This window comes from Meles meles, chromosome 7, assembly GCF_922984935.1.
Source record: "Meles meles chromosome 7, mMelMel3.1 paternal haplotype, whole genome shotgun sequence".
Classification (NCBI taxonomy): Eukaryota; Metazoa; Chordata; class Mammalia; order Carnivora; family Mustelidae; genus Meles; species Meles meles.
In genome coordinates this window covers 63,773,968-63,795,710 of record NC_060072.1, presented here as the reverse complement: position 1 = coordinate 63,795,710, position 21,743 = coordinate 63,773,968, and the positions used below count along the sequence as shown (strand labels likewise).

The window sequence follows — 21,743 nt, the reverse complement described above, 5'->3', positions numbered from 1 at the left end:
TGCTATTAATGTAGACATATATTTTAAGAATCAGAAATGTCAAAGAGGGTGAAAGAAAATTGGAGCAGAGCTATACGTAATTGAGATAGATCAAAATATTTAGAGAACCTTACCCCAAGTAATCTTTGGTACTTTTTGATCATTCATTGATTTTTCAATAAGCTTTTTTGATGTTTTTCTTTTCTGTCCTTTCAAATCCCTTATTTATTTATCTTGAAAGAATACAAATGCTTGCCTGCAATAAATTAACAAACACATTTTTTAAAAAGATTATTTATTTATTTATTTGTCAGACAGAGATCACAAATAGGCAGAGAGGCAGGCAGAGAGAGAGGAGGAAGCAGGCTCCCCACTGAGCAGAGAGCCCGATGTGGGGCTCAGTCCCAGGACACTGGGATCATGACCTGGGCCGAAGGCAGAGGCTTAACCCACTGAGCCACCCAGGTGTCCCAACAAACACCTTGTTATAATCTGTGTTTCTTTATTCAATAAATACTAGGGTGTATAATATATGGAAATAATAATAATAATTTCTATATGTACTAAGATGAATAAGACATAGTCCATATAAGTTTTAGTATATAAATAACTACATAATTATAAATCAACCAAATCTGATAAATACCTGTGTGTAATTAAATTAGAAAAAAAATCAGACTTAAAAAATGAAATAAATAAATGTGCACATGAATATAATTAAATAACTATAAATCAATAAGCTACACGATGGGAGAAAATAGTTCCATGTATGGCTTTGAAGTTTAGGAGAGAACAGAAAAGGTAGAAATGAATGTTGAGAATCACTTACATAGAGAAAATAAATGAAATTAAGAGAGAAATGAGTGGGGGGGGCGCCTGGGTGGCTCAGTGGGTTAAAGTCTCTGCCTTCAGCTCAGGTCATGATCTCAGGGTCCTGGGATCGAGTTCTGCATAGGGCTTTCTGCTCAGCCGGGACCCTGCTTCCCTCTCTCTCTCTCTGCCTGCCTCTCTGCCTACTTGTGATCTCTCTGTCAAATAAATTTAAAAAATCTTAAAAAAAAAAAAAAGAGAGAGAGAGAGAAATGAGTGGGGCACCTGGGTAGCTCAATTGGTTAAGCGACTGCCTTCAGCTCAGGTCATAATCTCCAGATCCGGAATCCCCGGATTAAGTCCCACATCGGGCTCCCTGCTCAGCAGGGAGTCTGCTTCTCCCTCTGACCCTCTCCCCTCTCATGCTCTCTCTCATGTAAATAAAATTTTTTAAACAAAAGAGAGAGAAATGAGTTAGTGAGAAATTCTACATTAAAACACCAAGGAACACTTTTAGTTATTGAGAAGAATGGGAAGAAAAAAATCAAAGGAGTAGTAACAAGGGAAAAAGTAAACAATAAATGCATAGTTTAGTGAAAGTATTAGGAGGAAATGTCAAAAGAGGAGCTAGCCTGCAGTGTCAAATAACATAAAGAATTAGGAGAATAGAGACCAGAAAAGGACACCAAATAAGTGGCAAAAAGGACACTGGTGCTACCTGCAAGTATTTTGAGAAGAACGTGGAAGGATTTGAGTAGATTCAGGAAGTGGTGAGGCTGTAAATGCAGAGCAGTGAAATGAAAGCAAGCAGGGTGGATATGTGAGATATTGTAATCAGCGAACAGGGAAGACCGAACCAGCACACACACACAAACAAAACATGTCTAGTTGAGCAAGGCCTCAGAGAAGATAGGAGGGGTTGAGATCAAGAAGTCAGGTCTGTGACCGGGGGCTAGCCTATGGAACTGTGGAGAAGGCAGAAGACATATTTTGAAGGAAGGAACAGCACATTGAAGAAGGTTATGTCTGCCTTTTCTGCAGTGGGGATGGCTCAGCCTTGATTCTGAATCGCAGGTAGGCCATGAGCTCACCGATGATGAAATTCCATATGAGTAAGAAGTCGTGAGGGCAGAGGGGACTGATGAGAATGGAAGCCAAGAATGTGGAGAATACAAAGTATCAGTAACAGTGAGAACATAGCCAGAAGAAGAGGTTTCAAGTCAGAGATGTGGAGTGAAGTTTTTCTGAGGAACATGTCATGAGAAAATTATCATAACGTGGTGTTGGTCTGGAATTCCTCCAAAACTCTGCCTAAGGAAAGCAGCAAAAGAATCTCACTCTGTGTTATGGTTTTGTCAACAGCATGATCCCAGCCAATGCTGCTACAGCAGATTTTACCTGTAATTTATCACACAAAAGAATTTGGAGGACTAGAGAATGTGGCTTTAAATATTGAGCTTCTTTTTCTCCACATTAACAGAAACAAACTTGTTACTTATATGTACGCCAAGCTTACAAATTGGAAGTTTAAGGCCAACGTATCTGAGGCACAAACAATGCGTCTTCAGACTCTTCACGGAATTAGGACTCTTTATTTGGGTATATAGCTATACTATAACTTTATATTTTCATTTATTTTTAGGGTTTGTAGAAACAGGAGCTATCATTGGTCCTTTGATTGGACTTTTGTTAGCATCATTCTGTGCAAATGTTTATGTGGACACTGGATCTGTGAACACAGGTAATTCAATGAAATTTATTCATAGTGTCTAGAATACACAATCACCTCCAGTTATGTTATCACAGGTAATTCTTGCTTTAGTGAGTTCATGTGTGCCAACTGGAGTAAAGGAATTCAAATAATTTTTCAAATATTTCAAACCAGGGGGGCAGGAAAACAAATTAAAATGTTCTTCTGACTCAAAATCCAGTGCTTTTTCTATTGTGCTACAACCATGTTTCCTTTTCTCAAGAGATATAAAGACAACAGAGGTCTGAATTTCTTTTAATCAAATTATTATTTATATGTAATTAGAGCTTGTAGTTATTTAATAAGTATTGGTTTACAAATTCCCTCCAGGAGAGGACAGAGAACCAAAATAATTTATTGCTAGGCAATATTGTAATACCACCTATCATCAGACAAATTTTATGAATGTCTAAGTTGTTTACAAATTCTGTACTGGAATAAAACCTGAAAACTGTAATATTAATAATTTTCTATTGTTCATGCAGGAATTTGTGACAAGCTAATTAAAATGTGCATTTTTCTTTACAGATGATCTGACCATAACTCCCACTGACACTCGTTGGGTTGGTGCATGGTGGTTTGGCTTTTTGATTTGTGCAGGAGTGAATGTGCTCACTGCCATTCCTTTTTTCTTTTTGCCCAAAACGCTTCCAAAGGAAGGACTAAAGAATAAGGCAAACATCATTAAAAATGAGAAAGAAGAGAAACAAAATAAAAAAGTCAAGAAGGAAAAGGATGGAATCACTAAAGGCAAATATAAAAATTCTAAATACCATATAATTTACTTTTTGTTTTTTTTAGAGAGGTGTCTATATTTCACTTTAACACTGTGTCATGCTAGGGTGCATTAAGATAATTTGTCATTAATAGTCCGTAGTCAATAATGTCTAACAAGTCTGAGTCTTCCTGTGCTACTACTTGGAAATAAGTGATAAAATTTGGAAGCCAAATTATCTGTCATCAACATATATACAAAATCTTATGTTAATTCAGGCACTAAATAAATAAATTCTCATTTGTCTTTAAAAAATCCTTTTTTATAGAGAACATAAGTCTAATTAAAAAAAATCCAAATGGAGAACAAAAGGAGGAAAAATATACACTATTGCAAATAAATGTATAGTTCTGAAACAACAACCAAAAAAATAATGTTAGCTTAACTATGAGCTTCCTGCAAGTTAAGGCAGAAAAAGAAAAGAGAGATCACAGAACTCTCTATACTTGACAGAGAGAAGAAGAATTCTCAAAGAGAAAGTGTTCTCCAAGTAACACACTGTAAAAAAAGAAAAACTTATCATATGATGCACAATGCAAGCACTATGGAAGCACATACTTTCCCAGCAAGTTTAAGTGCGTATTTTATAGAACAGGTTTTTTTTTTTTCTTTTTGGATACATCTTCAATAAAAGCTCAAAGAATAATTTACAGAAAGTGTTTCTGTGGGAAACTAAGCTAAAGTAATCTAAGTATTTAATGTTCAAGAACACTGATTCTCAAACTGGTCCATATACTGGAATTACCTGGGAAATTAAAAAAAAAATACTGATGCCCAGAAATATTGTAGTATTCCCAGGAGGTTCGATTTAATTAGTATGAGGTGTGGCCTGGGCCTTGGAACTCTTAAAGATTGTTCATTTACAAGGTGAAGAGAGATTCAGTCTCCTTATCTGTAAAATGGGTTAATAACAGTACTTATTGTTACAGAGTTGTTGTGTGAGAGTAAGAGGAGCGCTGGCACATATTACTAATATTACTGCTACTAGTATTAGTGTTATTACTGTTGATGATGCTACTTCTACCATCACCCATAAATTATAATACCAGTTTGCACAGAATTTTTTTATTAACAATTACACATTCACTTAAACTGTTATTAAACATAATACTTCTCAGATTATTAGAAGCCAATTCAGAACCTTTCAAAATTCTCAGAGAGGTCATGATTATACTCACAATTCCTTCTGAAAGGTTGATACAGACTCATTGAAGATTTTAACATAGAATATTGTTTGTGATCTGCAAGATCAGTTTTCACAACTAGGAAACAGCTGAACTTATTATGAGACATATAGAAAAGAGATTTGAACTACTGAGACTTATCTACTAGAACAGAGATGTCAACAAACATGGACAACTTCAGAAAAAAAAAAAACAAAAAAAAAACATGGACAACTTAAAAATCTCCAAAGTGCTCTGAGCACTTCTCACCTGCCATGTATTTTATTCATAAATAGGAATTCTACAGCTACAATAGGTTTCTTTGCATTAAGCTATGCATCCTTCTCTCTCTGAATTTATTTATTGATACTTTGGATTTCAGCCAGTTTATTGGGCAAAAAATACACAGTAAGTAAGGAAATCAAGACAAAGAATGTGAAGATAGGAAAAGTGAAAAGTAATTATAGGTGAGACTTTACCCCCAAAATGGTGGCAGGATGACCTTGGAACATTTCCAAGAGATGGGATACAAGTTTGGCCCTGAGCTGTGTCAGTCCATACTGACAGGGGAAAGTTTGGGTTATATAATTTACATAATCCTTAGTATGTACCAAATGAATCAAGATCTCAGAGAGTGGAACCTGGGAGTTTGTATTTTAAAAGATCCCTAGGTGGTTTCATTGTGTAGCCAGTATGAACTACTGGCAGGACCAAACTGTAATTCTGTGGAAGTAGAAAAATACCTGACACTTGAGAAAATTATATCCCATAAATTCCCACATATTTTAAATGGTCAGGAACAATAATATCAATATTTGAGTGTGAACTTTATCAAGTTGATTTCCTTCTAAACTTTAAAAAACAGAACAAGCATCTTTCATTCTAGGCAATCTCTAGAAAAGAGAGGATATTAATAGAAGGAAAAAGAGAAGAAAAAAAAAGAAAATGGTGTGAACACAGACAATATTTTGATTATGTTATATTTTTTCTTTAAGACACAATAGTGACTTAGTGATGGTAAAACAGTTGTGTTCTGCTCCCTACACAGTCAGCTGCATTACTGACTTGCAGAGGGTACCAAAATGATATAACTTTAGCTTTCAGGAGGTAACAAAATAAAACAAAGCAAAACAAAACAAGTATGTGCACTATAAGCAGAAAACTTAATTTGGGAGGGTAGGTTGATGTTTTAGAATCCTCAAAATGCAAAGTCAAGCTAGTTTAACACCGTTGTTTTTTCATTTCAGATTTTTTACCATTCATGAAAAGTCTTTTATGCAACCCAATTTACATGCTTTTCATACTAATAAGCATTGTACAGTTCAATGCATTTGTTAATATGTTCACCTTCATGCCTAAATATCTGGAACAGCAATATGGAAAATCGTCTTCAGATGCAATCTTTCTAATTGGTATGTTTATTCTTCTCTTTATCAGTAGCTCCTTTTTTTTTTTTTTTTCTAACCATGAAAGGGTAAACAGTGTGATGATGATGGATCTAGCAAACTCCTAAACTGAAACATATGGAGATGTTTCTGTCTCTGGTGCATTTCCCCCTTCCATTCTCCAGGGAAATCAACAAGGAAGGGAAGGGAAGAAGCCAGGAAATCCTGGCTTTCTTTTCTGGTCTTTCTCCAGTCAGAATGCAAATTCAAAATATTTTTGGAAATCCTGGGGAATGTACGGATTAGAGATAATTTTCACAGAAGCAAACCATTAATGTAAAAAGGAAAACAATGTTAATTCATTAGGAGTCTGAGTTTTACTCTTTTACTCCAGGTTATGAATTCCTTAATTCCCCGGGCCCTCTGGTGGTTTGAGGCGTCTTTACAGCCCAAGCATTCTGTTTCTCCCGAGACTACATTAACTCCAGTGGTTCTCTTCCACCTTGACTTTCTCGTGAGAGCTTTTTACTGTTTTGAAAAGTGAATTTCCTAGACTGCCTGCAGCCTCATCACCTAGAGTGCTTGTTAAAAGTTCAGATACCTGGTGCCCACCTCAAACATACTAAATTAGACAATCTGGTGTGATATTCTGGAATGAATTTTTAACCAGTCTCCCAAGAAAATGTTGATGGGATTCACTTACCCTGGAATTGTAAGGATGCAACCAAACACTGTCTTTTCCTTTTTCTTGATGTTTCCCCCTTTTTAGGGAGAGGGACACGAAATGTAAATGTACTTGACAATCACAGACTCAGCAATCTTACAAAGTATCTTGAGCTAAGTCAAATTCTTAACATCTAGAGTGGGTATAAACAACCCCCAAATCATATTAAGCATAAACTACTGGCCAACTTTGATTTGTCACTCCTACCTGAACCATTAGAAGGAAATGTAGAATATGTCCCCTGCATACAAGAAATTTACAACCTACTGTAATTAATTAAAAGAAGAATAGTGATAACAGTCTTCAAAATACTTTGACATTGTGGGGCATTTAAAAATCTCTCTGTATGTAATTTTATCTCCGTTTAGTTAATATATGCTAACAGATGTGAGATTATATTTAGTTAATATAATGTGTTAGGATTCAGTTATGTTGGATGTGAGCCCATTGTGGAAACATATAAAGGTGATTGAGACTTTATAGGTCATTCTTAATTTTACCCGATTATGAAAGTATAAAGTGGATCATATATCTTAATACAACCTAAGACATGATATATATACGTGACATATTAACTAAATGGAGATAAAATTCAATCAACTTTCTTCACTGTGAGTTGGACTTAAATGGTTTCTAACGTAAGACATATTAGATAAGTGTTATCATATTTGTTCTTTTGCTAAGTCTGTTTGTAAATAATATTTTATTTACATTTATAGGCATCTATAACTTACCTCCAATATGCATTGGATATATAGCTGGTGGTTTAATTATGAAGAAGTTCAAGATTACTGTCAAACAAGCTGCCCACATAGGATGTTGGTTATCTTTAATTGAGTATCTTCTCCATTTTTTGTGTTTTCTCATGATCTGTGATAATTCTTCGGTTGCTGGCATAACCACCACTTATAAAGGGTATGTTGTTTTCTAATGAATATCATACTTTTAGGACAGTTAATAATGTATTTTATTCAATGATTACCCATCACCAGATCATTAGCTAATTAGAATTCACAACAATAATCCATGGTCTTTATCTTTCCTCCATCTGTCAATTATAAGCCTAGTCCTCCAGGCTCTAGACTTATTAAAGAGGTTGGGAATATATCATAGGGTTAGTGAGTTTATGACTGCACGTGTGTGTGTATGATACTAGTAGATATTAAAGTGGATATCAAACAAACTACCAACAGTCTTAGGTTGTACTAAGATATATGATCCATATACTTTATACTTTCCTAAGCAGGTAAAATTAAGAATTACCTATAAAGTCTCAATCACCTTTATATGTTTCCACAATGGGCTCACATCCAGCATAACTGAATCCTAACATATGATATATTAATTCATATGTAAATTCATACATTTCATTTGTCTAATTATATCTCTATCATTGAATAGTTTTGGATATGTATTTGAGGGTTATCTGAATTTATAGGAAGGTTATGCATAGTAATGTTTTCTGTTGACTTTTGATAATGCATCCTAACAGATGTGAGATGATATGTCATTGCGGCTTTGATTTTTATTTCTCTAATGACTGGTGATATTGAGTATCCTTTCATTTACTTATTGGCCATCTGTATGTCTTCTATGGAAAATTCTCTGTTTAGTTCCTCTGCCCATTTTAACACTTGGTCTTAGTCAAAAGGCTTAAAAATGATCCTCTGCCCATTTTAAAATCAGCCTGTTTGCTTTTTTGGTATTGAGTTTTATTAGTTTTTAGTTTTTGGTATTGAGTTTTATTAGTTTTTAAAATATATATTGGATATTAATTGCTTAACACATATATGATTTGCAAATATTTACCTCCATTTCATAGGGTGTCTTTTCATTTTGCTTATGATCTCCCTTGCTGTCCGGAAGCTTTTTAGTTGACATGGTTCCACTTATTTTTGTTTTTGTTACTTGTACTTTTTGTGTCGATCCAAAAAATCATTGCCAAGATTGATGTTAAAGAGTTTACCCACTGTATTTTCTTCTAGGAATTTTATGGCTCCAGGTCTTAAATTTAAGTGTTTAATCCATTTGAGTCTATTTTTTGTGTATTGGGTAAGATAGTGGTCTAGTTTCACTCTTTTGTATGTGGCTGTCCAGTTTCCCAACATCATTTATGAAGAGAGTATCCTTTCCCCACAATAAATTCTTAGCTCTCTTGTTGTAAATTAACCATATATGTATGGTTTATTTCTGGGTTCTCTATTCTGTACCATAATTTTTGTGACTCTCTTTTATGCTAATATCATACTGTTTTGATTACTGTAGCTTTGTAAAATAGTTTGAAATCCAGAAGTGTGATACTTCCAGCTTTGTTCTTTCTCAAGATTGTTTTGGCTACTTATTTGTGGGTTCATACAAACTTTAGAATTGTTTTCCTATGTTTATGAAAAATGCCAGTGGAACACTGGAATCTATTTAGGGATTGCACTGAATCTGCAGATTGTTTGTGGTAGTGTGGACATTTTAACAATATTAATTCTTCCAGCGCATGAACTTAGAATATCTTTCTATTTATTTGTGTCTTCCTCAGTTTCTTTCATCAATGTCTAATAGCTTTCAGCGTACATATTCTCACATCCTTGGTTAAATTTATTTCCTAAATATTTATTCTTTTGATGCAATTATTGGATTGTTTTCTTCATTTCTCTGCTAATGTTTTGTTGAGGCTGAGCTTCACAAGGTGCTGACCATGCTCCAGGCCCTCTGGAGGAGAGAGGACTCTAGTTGCATCCCAGAGTTAGGTGGTGCTAGAAACTGCGTCCTCTAGTTGGGTAGGATCACTATCCATGTTCTTTCATCAGGTGACGCTGCAAGTTCTGCTCCATGATTGGGTAGAATCACTGACTAGGTTCCCTGCCTGAGCAAGGCTTCACGCTGTGTTCACTGCTACTTCGGGTAGTGCTGAAGACTGGGCTACACTGCTGTATTCTGGCCTCTGAGGCTGCCCAGGGTTACTGTTCAGGCTCCTTGGTTATGTGGGGCCAGAGGTTACGTTTAACAGTAGGACAGGGCTATTAGCTTGGCTCCCAGACTGAGCAGGGCTATAGGATGGACTTTCTGGCTTAGGTTCTCTGGCCAGGCTTTCTGGATGGGTGGGACTGGAGGCTGTGCTCAATAGTTACTCAGGTCTGCGAGTTTGCTTCTCTGCCCAAACGGGGCAGTTGAACTGTCTCCACAGCCACCATGGCCTGTTGACTAGGTATTCAAATCAAGCAGAAGTGCCAGCTGAGCTCCTTGGCCAAAAGGAGCCACCATTCAGCTCTGTAGATGAGCTATACCACAGGCTGGGATCTGTACTTGGTCAATGTTGCAAGTAAGAATAGTCTGCCAAGATCTGAGTGCTGCTTGCTGTAATCCCTGTCCCCTTTCTCCTTCTTTATCTAATTCCTAATAAGTGAGGCCTGCAGATTGTTCCAGTGAGCCTCATGAGGTGAGACCTGAATGAGCCTCCTGGGAAATATCTCACAATGCTGAGGGAGCTTGATGTCCACCTTGGGTTCTCTCTTCCCACTGGCAAAATTGTAGGCCCAGGGAGACCTTCCCAGTGTGGCATTATGCTATGCTGGTGGTGGGGCAATTTGTTTAGAGTGCTTCTGCTCCTTGTACCATTCCAGTGTGGTCTCTCTAGGTCTTCATGGTCCAGGGGGGTACTTTAGTTTCACCCCCAGGTTCTGGGATTTTCACAATGGTATGTTATCTATGGATAGCTGATAATTGGTCTTCTTGGGAGGGAGACTGGTCCAGAGCAACCTATCTTGCCATTTTGGTGACCACAGCACATACTTTATACTAGGAGAATGTATTTGTTTACTCAAGTAGTTAGCTTTCTAAAGCTAAATGTACTATCTGTATACAAATTGAACTTACAGATTCTGATCTTCAAAATTGATTTCAAGCATAATATCTCTTGTTACTACCATATGGATCAACCACAGGGATTTGGTCATCTTCATTTTTGAGTTCAAATAATACCCAAAAAAGCAACTTCTATGTGATAGGCACTCAGTTAATGCCTGTTTTGGCTATTTTTTATCAGAAAATCACTAAAAAGTGGCTATGTGGTCACCAAAGCAGGTATTTTTTAATTGCCAGAGCTTAGTACTGAGTCCACACATGGATAGTGGGAAGTTTCCTGTTTCTACTTTGGGGAGGAGAGGAAATAAAATCTTGGATTAAGATGAAAAGAAGAAAAAGAAAATGCTCTAATAGTCTTTCAACATTCATGCATTATTTTAAATCATTTCAGAATGCAACAAGATTTATATGTGGGAAACACCATCCTTGCTGATTGTAACAGGGATTGCAACTGTCCAACTAAAACATGGGACCCTGTGTGTGGAAACAATGGTGTGTCATATATGTCAGCTTGTCTTGCTGGTTGTGAGACATCTGTTGGAGCAGGAATAAATATGGTAACACATTCTATTGGTCTTTTTACAGAACTTTGGTTTTGTGCATTGCACTGAAAACTTCCAACATGAACTGGGTCCTCATTTGATAGAAGTAAAATTGAAGTCTTTCTGTATGTTCATTTGATTTACTTTTTATTCCATAAATCTTATTTTAACTCCATAATGCCTGACCACTAATCTTTTTCTTTAATGTTTTTGAATATAGTGGACACTGATCACTGATCTTTAATTTCATAGCAGTAATGTCATTACTCAGATAATTCATTTTAAAAATACTCTGGACTAAAATATTTTTATCATTGAGATGAAGTTGGTGGTTTTTATCTCAATTATCCCGCTAATTGCTTTGCCATTTTTTTCTCCTTTTCTGTATTTTTCACATTCTGACAGCTTTTTAAGAAGATAGAATTAGCCTTTTTTTTCCTTTACCTAGATAATGTTACAATATTTAAAATGTTAGTTGGTGATAAAGTAAAACTTTCAAAAATTTTTCTTAAAATTCTTTTTTTTTTTTTTTAAAGATTTTATTTATTTATTTGACAGAGAGATCACAAGTAGGCAGAGAGGCAGGCAGAGAGAGAGGAGGAAGCAGGCTCCCTGCGGAGCAGAGAGCCCGATGCGGGGCTCGATCCCAGGACCCCGAGATCATGACCCGAGCCGAAGGCAGTGGCTTAATCCACTGAGCCACCCAGGCGCCCCTTTTTTTTTTTTTTTTAATATTTTATTTATTTATTTGACACAGAGAGAGAGCACAAGCAGGGAGTAGTGGCAGGGAGAGGGAGAAGCAGGCTCCTACAGAGCAGGAAGCACTATCGGGGGCTCGATCCCACGACTCTGGGATCATGACCTAAGCGGGAGGCAGATACTTAACCAACTGAGCCACTCAAGTGCCCCTAAAAATTTTTCTTAAAATTCTTATGAAAACCAGGAAACATACAAGAATTTTTAAAGGATTGACTTTACTATGTTTTTTTAAATGAACTGTGTTTTTTTAAATAAAGCTTTATTCTTAAGTATCTAAATATTTCCACTGAGTGTTCTGAACCAAACTATTATACTTCCTGTTGTAACAAAACAGTATATGTTTTTAAAAGACATGACTTTAGAATATCTGAGCTATTGCAAATTTACTTCACATATTTAGAAAGAAATTCCATTTTTTTAAAACCACCTTTCCATGTCTTGTTTTATGCTATAATCCTGAGAGGGACCATAATCGAGATGAGAATAAAGGGAATAAATAGTCTTCATCTTGATCCATTTGGCTATGTAGAAAATATTTGTGATTTGTGTTCAAAATTTTACTTTCTTAAATAAGATAATATATTATTTTCACACAGGTGTTCCAAAATTGTAGCTGCATTCAAACGTCAGGAAATTCATCTGCAGTTCTTGGACTGTGTGACAAAGGACATGACTGTTCCATGATGCTTCAGTACTTTTTAATCTTGTCAGCAATTGGCAGTTTCATTTATTCTTTATCTGCCATACCTGGATATATGGTTCTCCTAAGGTACAAAAATCATTTTCTTTATTTGGATTCCTTTTTGGCCCTTTATTAAGGTAATTTTTTCTCAGAAAGCCACTTGGAGCCAATGTTATCTAAGAATTCGGTGCTTTCATGTATCACTTAATAAGAGTTCTATATTAGGCATCGTTGAATTTTATAAAATTTTAAAGTTCAGGAATATGAATATTCACCTTTTGGAATTTCTCTTCCTAACTTTTCCTTTATTTTTTTGCAGTTAAATTATGTGAACCTCTCATTGTTTAACACAAGAAGAGACATTTATATTTTAGTATAAACTGTATGAAATGGTCATTTCAATAGGTAAAGAGTAGTGGCCAAGCAGTCATTTCATATGGCTCAAGCTATAGGACATCAGAGTGTAAAGCCATCAGAAGACTTAGTGTCACCAATTACTATCTAAAGGACATTAAACAGGTCACTTAATCTGAGTTTCATTTTTTTAAATAAAAAAATAGGCATAACAATAAATGCTCAACTCTTTTTACAAGTGTATCATGAGAGACAAATGATGAAGGGCTTTCTCAAACTAGGAAACTGCAGAACTCCAATTCAAACTTAGGTGTCATCCATATGTGTTCACTGAATTCCAGCATTCTTCATGTCTAGCAAACAATCACAGATATTCCTAGTGAACAAAATTTGCATTTCTTTCACTTTTCTTCGTATTTTATTGGAACTTAGAGGCAGAGTTAAGATAATTGTGATTTTCAGTGCATAGCACATTATCGTCATAGGCTGGGACAAGTTTTCATTCTTTTTTTATTTTGCTTTTTTCATTCCATTTTTCACTTCCCCTTACCATAGGCACCCACATGAATATGATCGCTTTATGATCTTAACAGATTGTCCTTTGTAAAATGCTAATTTTTTGTTGGTATGTGCTTTTATATTCACACAGGAGCTGTTGTGCTATAAATCTTATTTTGGTTCATAAGGCACAGGCATACATAAATTCACCAAGTACTGCTAGTACTTACGAGCTATTCTCACACCTTTACTGCAAAGGAGCTCCTTCCTCCTTACAGCCTCACTAACACTTGGAATTACGTAACTTTCGGACTTTAACTACTCCAACGGGTCTGGAATGGTAGTTCACTGATGTTTTAATGTGTGATTTCCTAATTCAGTGTGTTTAAGCATCCTGTCAATTTTTTTTTTAGCTCTAGGCTTTTGCTTCAAGGTGTTTATTGATTTTCTTTGTCCATTTTCTATTATATTTCCTATACTTTTCTTGGCAATTCTGATGATTCTGCTTAAATTATAAATATTAATATAATATTGTTTACCTGATGTAATTATCTCTTAGTCTCTCATCTTTAATTTCTCCACAGTATCTTTTATGAAATTAAATCCTAAATTTCATCATACTGAAATTTATCATACTGAAATTTCTTGCCTTAGGGTTTTTATGTTGGGGAGTCATATTTTAAAAGTATTTTTTCATTCCTAATTTATAAAAATATTAACCTAAATTTTTTTTTCCATTTTATTTATTTTTTTCAGCATAACAGTATTCATTGTTTTTGCACAACACCCAGTGCTCCATGCAAAACGTGCCCTCCCTATTACCCACCACCTGTTCCCCCAACCTCCCACCCCTGACCCTTCAAAACCCTCAGGTTGTTTTTCAGAGTCCATAGTCTCTTATGGTTCGCCTCCCCTCCCCAATGTCCATAGCCCCCTCCCCCTCTCCCAATCCCACCTCCCCCCAGCAACCCCCAGTTTGTTTTGTGAGATTAAGAGTCATTTATGGTTTGTCTCCCTCCCCATCCCATCTTGTTTCATTTATTCTTCTCCTATCCCCCTAACCCCCCATGTTGCTTCTCCATGTCCTCATATCAGGGAGATCATATGATAGTTGTCTTTCTCCGATTGACTTATTTCACTAAGCATGATACGTTCTAGTTCCATCCACGTCATCGCAAATGGCAACTATTGGGATTTCATCAAGATCAAAAGCTTTTGCACAGCAAAGGAAACAGTTAACAAAACCAAAAGACAACTGACAGAATGGGAGAAGATATTTGCAAAAATATTAACCTAAATTTTATCCTATTATTTGTACTTTCCTCTTTTACACATGGTTCTTTAAACCACTGCAAGTCTGTTTTTATGTGTGGTACAAAGGGGACATGTTCAGTGTTATTTTTTCTCCATATAATAAAGCCGTTTTCCCAATATCAGTATAAATAAGAGGTCCCTTCTCTATTGATTTGTGGTACCACCTTTATCATATCTCATGTTTTAATATTACATGAGGCTATTTTTCACTTTTATTCTTATTCCACAGTTTTGTCTGCTCTCATACTGGTACCATATTGATTTTATTACTTTGGTATTGTGTATGTTAATATCTCATATGGTAACTCTTCCTCACCCACCCACAACTGTCACCTTTACTCTTTCTTTTTTCTTTTCTTCACAAACTGATTTAGCTACTGATGTATGGATCTCTATACTCACATAGGAATTTTGATGGAGTTTGTGTGGACTCCATAGATTAACTAGAGAAAATCTGGCATCAAATTTTTGTGAAATATCTTTTTCTTTTTAAGATTTTATTTATTTACCTGACAGAGAGATGACAAGTAGGCAGAGAGGCAGGCAGAGAGAGAGAAGGGGGGAAGCAGGCTCCCTGCTGAGCAGAGAGCCCGATATGGGACTCAATCCCAGGACCCCGAGATCATGACCTGAGCTAAAGTCAGAGGCTTAACCCACTGAGCCACCCAGGCGCCCCGTGAAATATCTTTTGTGAATATCTATTTATTTAAATTTTCTTCTATAAATACCACACACACACATATATCCAAATATATACACACATACAAGAGTATATCATTCACAATTATAAACATACACATATCCACATATAGCTACACACGGATATGGATGTTTGTATGAATACATACTGGTATGTATTTATTTGTGATTATAAGTGGCCCTATTTTCTCTTATATTTTCTAGTTGGTTATTGTTGATTTAGAGGGATGCTGTTAATTTTTTAAAGTTTAGGTTTGAACTTAATTTTTCTTATTATAATAATTTTTTTATTTTGTTAGGCTTTCTATATAGAAAGGGGTACAAATGTGGAGAGTTATATCTCTTCACTTCTAAGCCTTACACATCATAGGCTTTTTAAATTTTCTTATCATCAACTTGGACCTCCAAAATTATGTTAGATGATAGTGGTGATAGTAGTGATGGTGATAGTGAGTATGCTAATCTTAATGGAAACCATATAAATTTTTCCATTATAATTCTTGCTGTAGATTTTCAGAATATAGTTTTCATCTAGTTTCTAAGTCTTTAATAATGAAATGGGTACAAAACTTTATTAATTGTATTTTTCTGCATCTATGATTCTATAATTTTTCTACTCAATATTTTTAGTATAGTAAAATCAAACAGTTTTTTTATGTTAAACTGATGGCAAAAAAACATAGTTATGGTATATTTTTATATATGATTTGGTTTGTTTAAACAATACTTTATTTACAATTGTTATATCTATCTTGATAAGTAAAACAGACCTACTATTTTTTTACTCTTGTTTTGCTTTGGAATCATTTGAGACCCCACAAAATGAATTTATAAATTTTCTATTTTTTAATTTCTGGAACTACTTATATTCAATATCTATCTGTTCAAAGTTACATACATCCACCTGTAAAAATATTTATACTTTGGGCTCATTTGGACAGTGATATTTGATTATTATTTCCATTTTTTCAATGTTAGTGCCTATTCACATTTTCCATTTCTACTTATACCTGTTGTATGCTTGTTAGCAAATAAGTGTTTATAATGTTCTTTTATCATTCTGATATTCTCTGGTATATCTGAAAGGTTTACTCTTTTTTCTTATGTATTTTTTTGTTCCTTCATCATTTTTTTCTTGATCATTGTTGCCAGAGGAATATGTTTTATTTTTCTTCTTTTAAAGAATCAGTTTTCATTTTGTTAATCTTTATTTCATGTATTTCTGCTCTTTAAAATTTTTTTTTCTTTTAGGCTTGTTCTGTTGTTCTTTATATAACTATTTGAGTTTAATACTTAGATCATTTGTTCATTTTAACTACTGTAGATGAAACTATACATTTCCTCCCAACTATTACTTATCTATACCTCAATTAGTATTTTCCTTGAAGTTTATTTTGAACTCTTTTGCAATTTCTGTAATGATTTGCCCCACCAGGCCAAAGCTTATTTATTAATACATTATATAATTTTCATATTGATTAGAACTTTCTATAGATATACATTTATTATTGTTATTTCATTTTTATGTTCAGAGAACATAATCTAAAAGATTACAGATTGGGAAGGTGGCATGTCAAGGCTTTCTTTGGGGCCTAGTACATTTTTTGAGTACTTCACGTTTTTCTGAAAAGAATGGGTAACTTCTGCATTTTGAGTATACAGTTCTCAGATCTTTTGAAGTAAAGTACTTTATTATTGAAATTTTGTAAATGTAATTCATCAGTTTTTCAGAGATTGGTGTTCAAATCTCTAAATATTGCTGATGTATTTCTTACTATAATTCTGTCAGTTTTTTAAAATTATGTTCAGTTAACCAATATATAGTAGTACCTCATTAGTTTTTTATATAGATTTCAGCAATTCATTAGTTGCATACGACACCCAGTGCTCATCACAGCATGTGCCTTCCTTAATACCCATCACCCATTTTTTTTTTAATTTAGTATTTGGAGGTTATATTATAGGATTATATGCTTTTGGTCATTCTACTTCTATTATTAGCATCACTTAATTCTCTTTATCTTTTAGCTATTTCTTTCAAGGAATTATACTGTTTCTTATTAAAATTGCAGTTCTAGCTTTCTTTTGGTTCACTGTTCCTGTTACATTTTTTCCTTTCCCTTTATTTTCAGTCTTCAATCTTCCTTTATGCTTCATAGATAATATGTAGATATGATTTTATCATCTAAAATTGGTACACTTAACCCACTTATGTTTTTTTATAATTATTGTGGCAAAGCTCTTTTTACTATTTTACTTAATACATTCTATTGATTTTACTTTCTTTTTACTTCTTTTTTTGCTTTCCATTGTACAGTGGAACCCCTTATCTTCAAGGGATATATTTTAAGATCTCCAGTGGATGCCTGAAACCATGGATAGTACCAAACCCTATACACATTGTGTTTTTCCATATACATAATTGTGATAAAATCTAACTTATAAATTAAGTAGAGCAAGAGATTAACAATAATAACTAATAATGAAATAGAATAATTGTAACAATGAAAGTTAAGTGCATGTGGCCTGTCTCACTATTATAATATCTCATTGATCTCATTGTGTTGTATTCACCCCCTTTTTTTTTTAGATTTTATTTGTTTGACAAAGAGAGAGAGAGTACAAGTGGGGAAAGTGGCAGGCAGAGGGAGAGGGAGAAGCAGGCTCCCAGACGAGGAAAGAGCCCAAAACAGGCTCAATCCCAGAATCCTGGGATCATGACCTATGCTGAAGGCAGATGGTTAACCAAATGAGCCACCCAGGTGCCTCTGTACTCACCCTTTTTCCTCCTGTGATGATATGAGATGATAAAATGCCCACATGATGAGATGAAAGGAGGTGAATGACATAGGCACTGTAATACAGGACTGTAGCCTTCAGCTGCTTTTGATCTTCCAGTCCATGGACCATCTGCTTCTAGATTGGGTTGACTGTGGGTGACTCAAACCACAGAAAGTGAAACCACAGATAAGAGGGAACTACTGTGTATATTGGATGTTCTGTTACTGCTTTGAAAGCTGTATCTTTCAAATGGTTAAGCCTGATTATTGAAATTCTTAACTACATTAATATTTTACTTATCAACTTCAAAACTTTTTAGTATTAGTATCTACCCCCTAATAAAACAAGTACCTAATCAGGTTCTCTTCATGTCCTATTTTCTTCCCCCATCTCTTGCCAGAACCATATTGTAGAATTTAACCCCAAGGTTTTTATTAATATACTTGTGTTTGTCTTTATTTTTGTGGAATTTCCCTGGATCTCCTACTTTGATGGTAAAGGGGCACAACATCAATGCTATCTGCCAGTTTAAAGAATGATTTCAATTTCTCCCAGCATTTTTGCATGATTTGCATGCTAATTTTCTGATTCTTGAATTCTAGAAATTACCAACACCAATCAATGAAAATGATTATAATAACACTACGTCATTATCAACACAAATCAATGATAGTGTTCACAGAACAGTTTAAACTGTCCCAACAGTTTAAATAATTTCTTCGTTATTAGTATTTCATGCCTCTGTGAGATCATTAAGGGCTATATCAGAGATAGAGGGGGAGGAAAAAAATTTCAGTAAAATTTAAATGCCCTATTTTCTGTATTAAATGGAAACCGTGGGACTGAGGGGATCATGCTAGGTCTGCTGGCTTTGTTAACTACCTTCTGAATAAATCACTGATGTTGTCTAAGTAACCTATATGTCAGGAAGATAATGTCTAGGTCAAACTATGAGATTTTTCAAATTTAGTAAAATACTTACAATGAGAAAATGCCAATAAGATGACGTTTTTGGTAAAAATGTAGTGTATGCTTTTGTGAAGAAAGCAGATTTTATTTTCTCAGCTTTGAGTTAATCAGGGAAGGGAAGGGAATGCAGTGGACTTCTCAAAGTGAATTCTTTGGGGAGTTAGCCATGTCGATGCTGGAGTGAGTGGGACACAAAAAGGGCCACTGGGGAATTATAATCTCTGTTTCTACATATAGGAATTTCAGGCAACAGTGCAAAAGTGGTGGAATTTTTGGAGAATATGGAGAGATCTGTGTTGAAATAGTACCAAATTACATAAAATATGTTTGCTTTGGATTTCTTTGTTATATTCCTTTGAAAATTTTTATTTCTGCTTTCTTTCTGCCTTACATTTACTTATACAAATTCTTGGCTTTTCTGTATTTTGTCAATACAAATGACTTAAATACAGTGAGGGTTGCATAGTTTTGTCTTTAGTCTGAAGGTTTAATGAAGAATTGCCATGTCAATAAGTGGATATTGGCATAGAAATTTATATGAAATATTTTCTTCTTTGATAACTCTCTGATAGAAATGAATGAGCAAAAAATGATGGGTAAAATGCCAAGGACCAGAAGTAGAGGTCCTCTGTAGGCTATATACTGGATAATTATTCTTGAATAACCAAGACCTGAGCATGCAAAACAATTTTCTAGTGTCCAGTGTGTTAACCAGCATACAAAGAGTTAAAAAAAAACTATGACAGTGTTTAAATCTCTACTTTTATTTTATTTGTGAATTTACTTATGTTCTAGGTGCATCAAGCCTGAAGAGAAGTCTCTTGGTGTGGGGTTACATACATTTTGCACAAGAGTATTTGGTAAAAATCATTCTTTTTTCCAGCATCAGACCATTATTAAATACTAAGTAAATGAAATCATTCTCCCAGAGTAATAGTCTAGCAAATATCTCTTCTGCTTGCAGCACTTTGTAATTTATATGAGAATGTGGTACAATAAGACATGGAGAACTTCCCCCTTTTACTTGAAAAATATCTATCTGAACTTAATTCTATTTTTCATCTATTAGAAGATTTGAAAAGCAAAAGAACAAAAATGCCTTGTTGAAGTAAAATGTACACATGTTCGGTTCAAAACACTGCAGGAAAAATTTAAAGAATCATTAATTCAATATTTTTCTACATCAGTTTTATGCTGCATTTATGTATCACATTACTTATCTTTTATAATTTAGAAACTTTATAATGAAAGTACTTTCTAATTTCTAAAAATAAAACGGAACATACTATTCATATTTTGTTAAACTTTATTTGTTCTACAAATAGAGAAAATTGAAATGTTTCCAAACAAAATAATGTGCCTTAATTCTTTCCTTGTTGATGGATTTTCCCTTCTCCTCTCTTCAATTGTAGCTGGAATTCCTGCACCTATATATTTTGGAGCTTTAGTGGATTCCACATGTTTACATTGGGGAATTTTGAAATGTGGTGAGTCAGGGGCATGCAGGATATATGATTCTACCAACTTCAGGTAAAGATAATAAATTTTTTGAAGAATTGCTTTCTCGGCTCAGACTATACATAAAGTAGTACCGTTCATGTGTAACATTTTCTTTGTCAGATACTAGACTACTTTGGTTGTGTTTCCAGAATATATATTCTTTTGTTATTATAAATCTGATTTTAAACAAAACTCAAAATAATATTAATGTGTTTTTTAACAAACACTTTCATTTTGCTCTATTTTCATATTTCTTTTTCATTTGGAGACCTGAACTCTTAAATTTGTATTAATTTCTCTTGACAGGGCAGTTGGAAAACATTTTCATTTACTAAAAAACAATGTAGCATTCTTTAAAACTCTCTAAGGTCTTATGTTAATTAGTAAAAGGACCTATGTGAAGAACTGTGAAGGGTGCAGACAGCATGAGACTCATGTTTTCATCAGTTCTCTGTTCCCCTGAAGCTCTGCAGGGGTAGAGTGGAAGTGGGCCCAGGCACAAACTGTGCACAGAATGTGTTTGCTTCACAGTTGAGAAACCCCAAGTGTCCTTAATGTAGATTGGCCTAAGCCTACTGCCAGGATTCCTGTTGATAGCAGCCTTAATTAAATGCTATTTCAGACAAAATAATTATATTTGGTACCAAACTCTGTGAGGTTAATTAGAGTAGCCGATAAAGTGTACTCATGAAAAAATTCACCAGATGTTAATACTGCTTAGAAATAGGAGGTGGGCATTGTTGGTAGACAGTTCTCCATGGGTCTCTTTTACATTTCTGCACATTTTGTTAGCAGAGGCTTCTGCTGTGGACTACCTTCTCAAGAATGTTTGAGTAATAAATGACCTTGGAAGGTATAGGTGAGGTTTATTTTCTATAGAGCAGAGTTTGCTGTCTAAGATGATAAAAATATTAAGTCTCTAGGGCAAATGTTGGCGGATTTGCTTGTAGCCCACTTAAAAGAATGGAATTTCCTTAACTAGGGATCCTTAGCCATGATCCAAACCTACTGTGTGCACAAAATCCACGTAGGTCTCTCACTTTGTGATTCCTTTCGGACTTGAAAGTTAAGGAAAACCAACCTGAATTTGCAGTTTTTGCTGATTGTTGTACTGTGAGTAAAAAAGTCCTGTGTCTCTGACCTGGAAATCTTGTATCTTGAATCAGCATCCATGCAACTGTGGCAGGCTAACTTGTTAGCTCAA

General features: G+C 34.7%; 1 protein-coding gene across 7 annotated transcripts in view; it reads left to right on the top strand.

Annotated features, from left to right (window-relative positions):
* The window catches only part of SLCO1A2 (solute carrier organic anion transporter family member 1A2), a 45,793-nt gene that overhangs the window by 17,832 nt on the left and 6,218 nt on the right, over nucleotides 1-21,743 (top strand). For 5 of the 7 annotated variants that reach the window (XM_046013609.1, XM_046013610.1, XM_046013612.1 and 2 more), the window contains 8 exons: nucleotides 2,432-2,530; nucleotides 3,068-3,289; nucleotides 5,725-5,889; nucleotides 7,306-7,501; nucleotides 10,833-10,998; nucleotides 12,339-12,511; nucleotides 19,835-19,899; nucleotides 20,452-20,569. In XM_046013609.1, coding sequence (XP_045869565.1) covers nucleotides 2,432-2,530; nucleotides 3,068-3,289; nucleotides 5,725-5,889; nucleotides 7,306-7,501; nucleotides 10,833-10,998; nucleotides 12,339-12,511; nucleotides 19,835-19,899; nucleotides 20,452-20,569 — 1,204 coding nt within the window. Of the gene's footprint in view, nucleotides 1-2,431; nucleotides 2,531-3,067; nucleotides 3,290-5,724; nucleotides 5,890-7,305; nucleotides 7,502-10,832; nucleotides 10,999-12,338; nucleotides 12,512-19,834; nucleotides 19,900-20,451; nucleotides 20,574-21,743 lie in introns of those variants that run through there. The other 2 variants (XM_046013613.1, XM_046013615.1) reach the window with 2 other exon arrangements.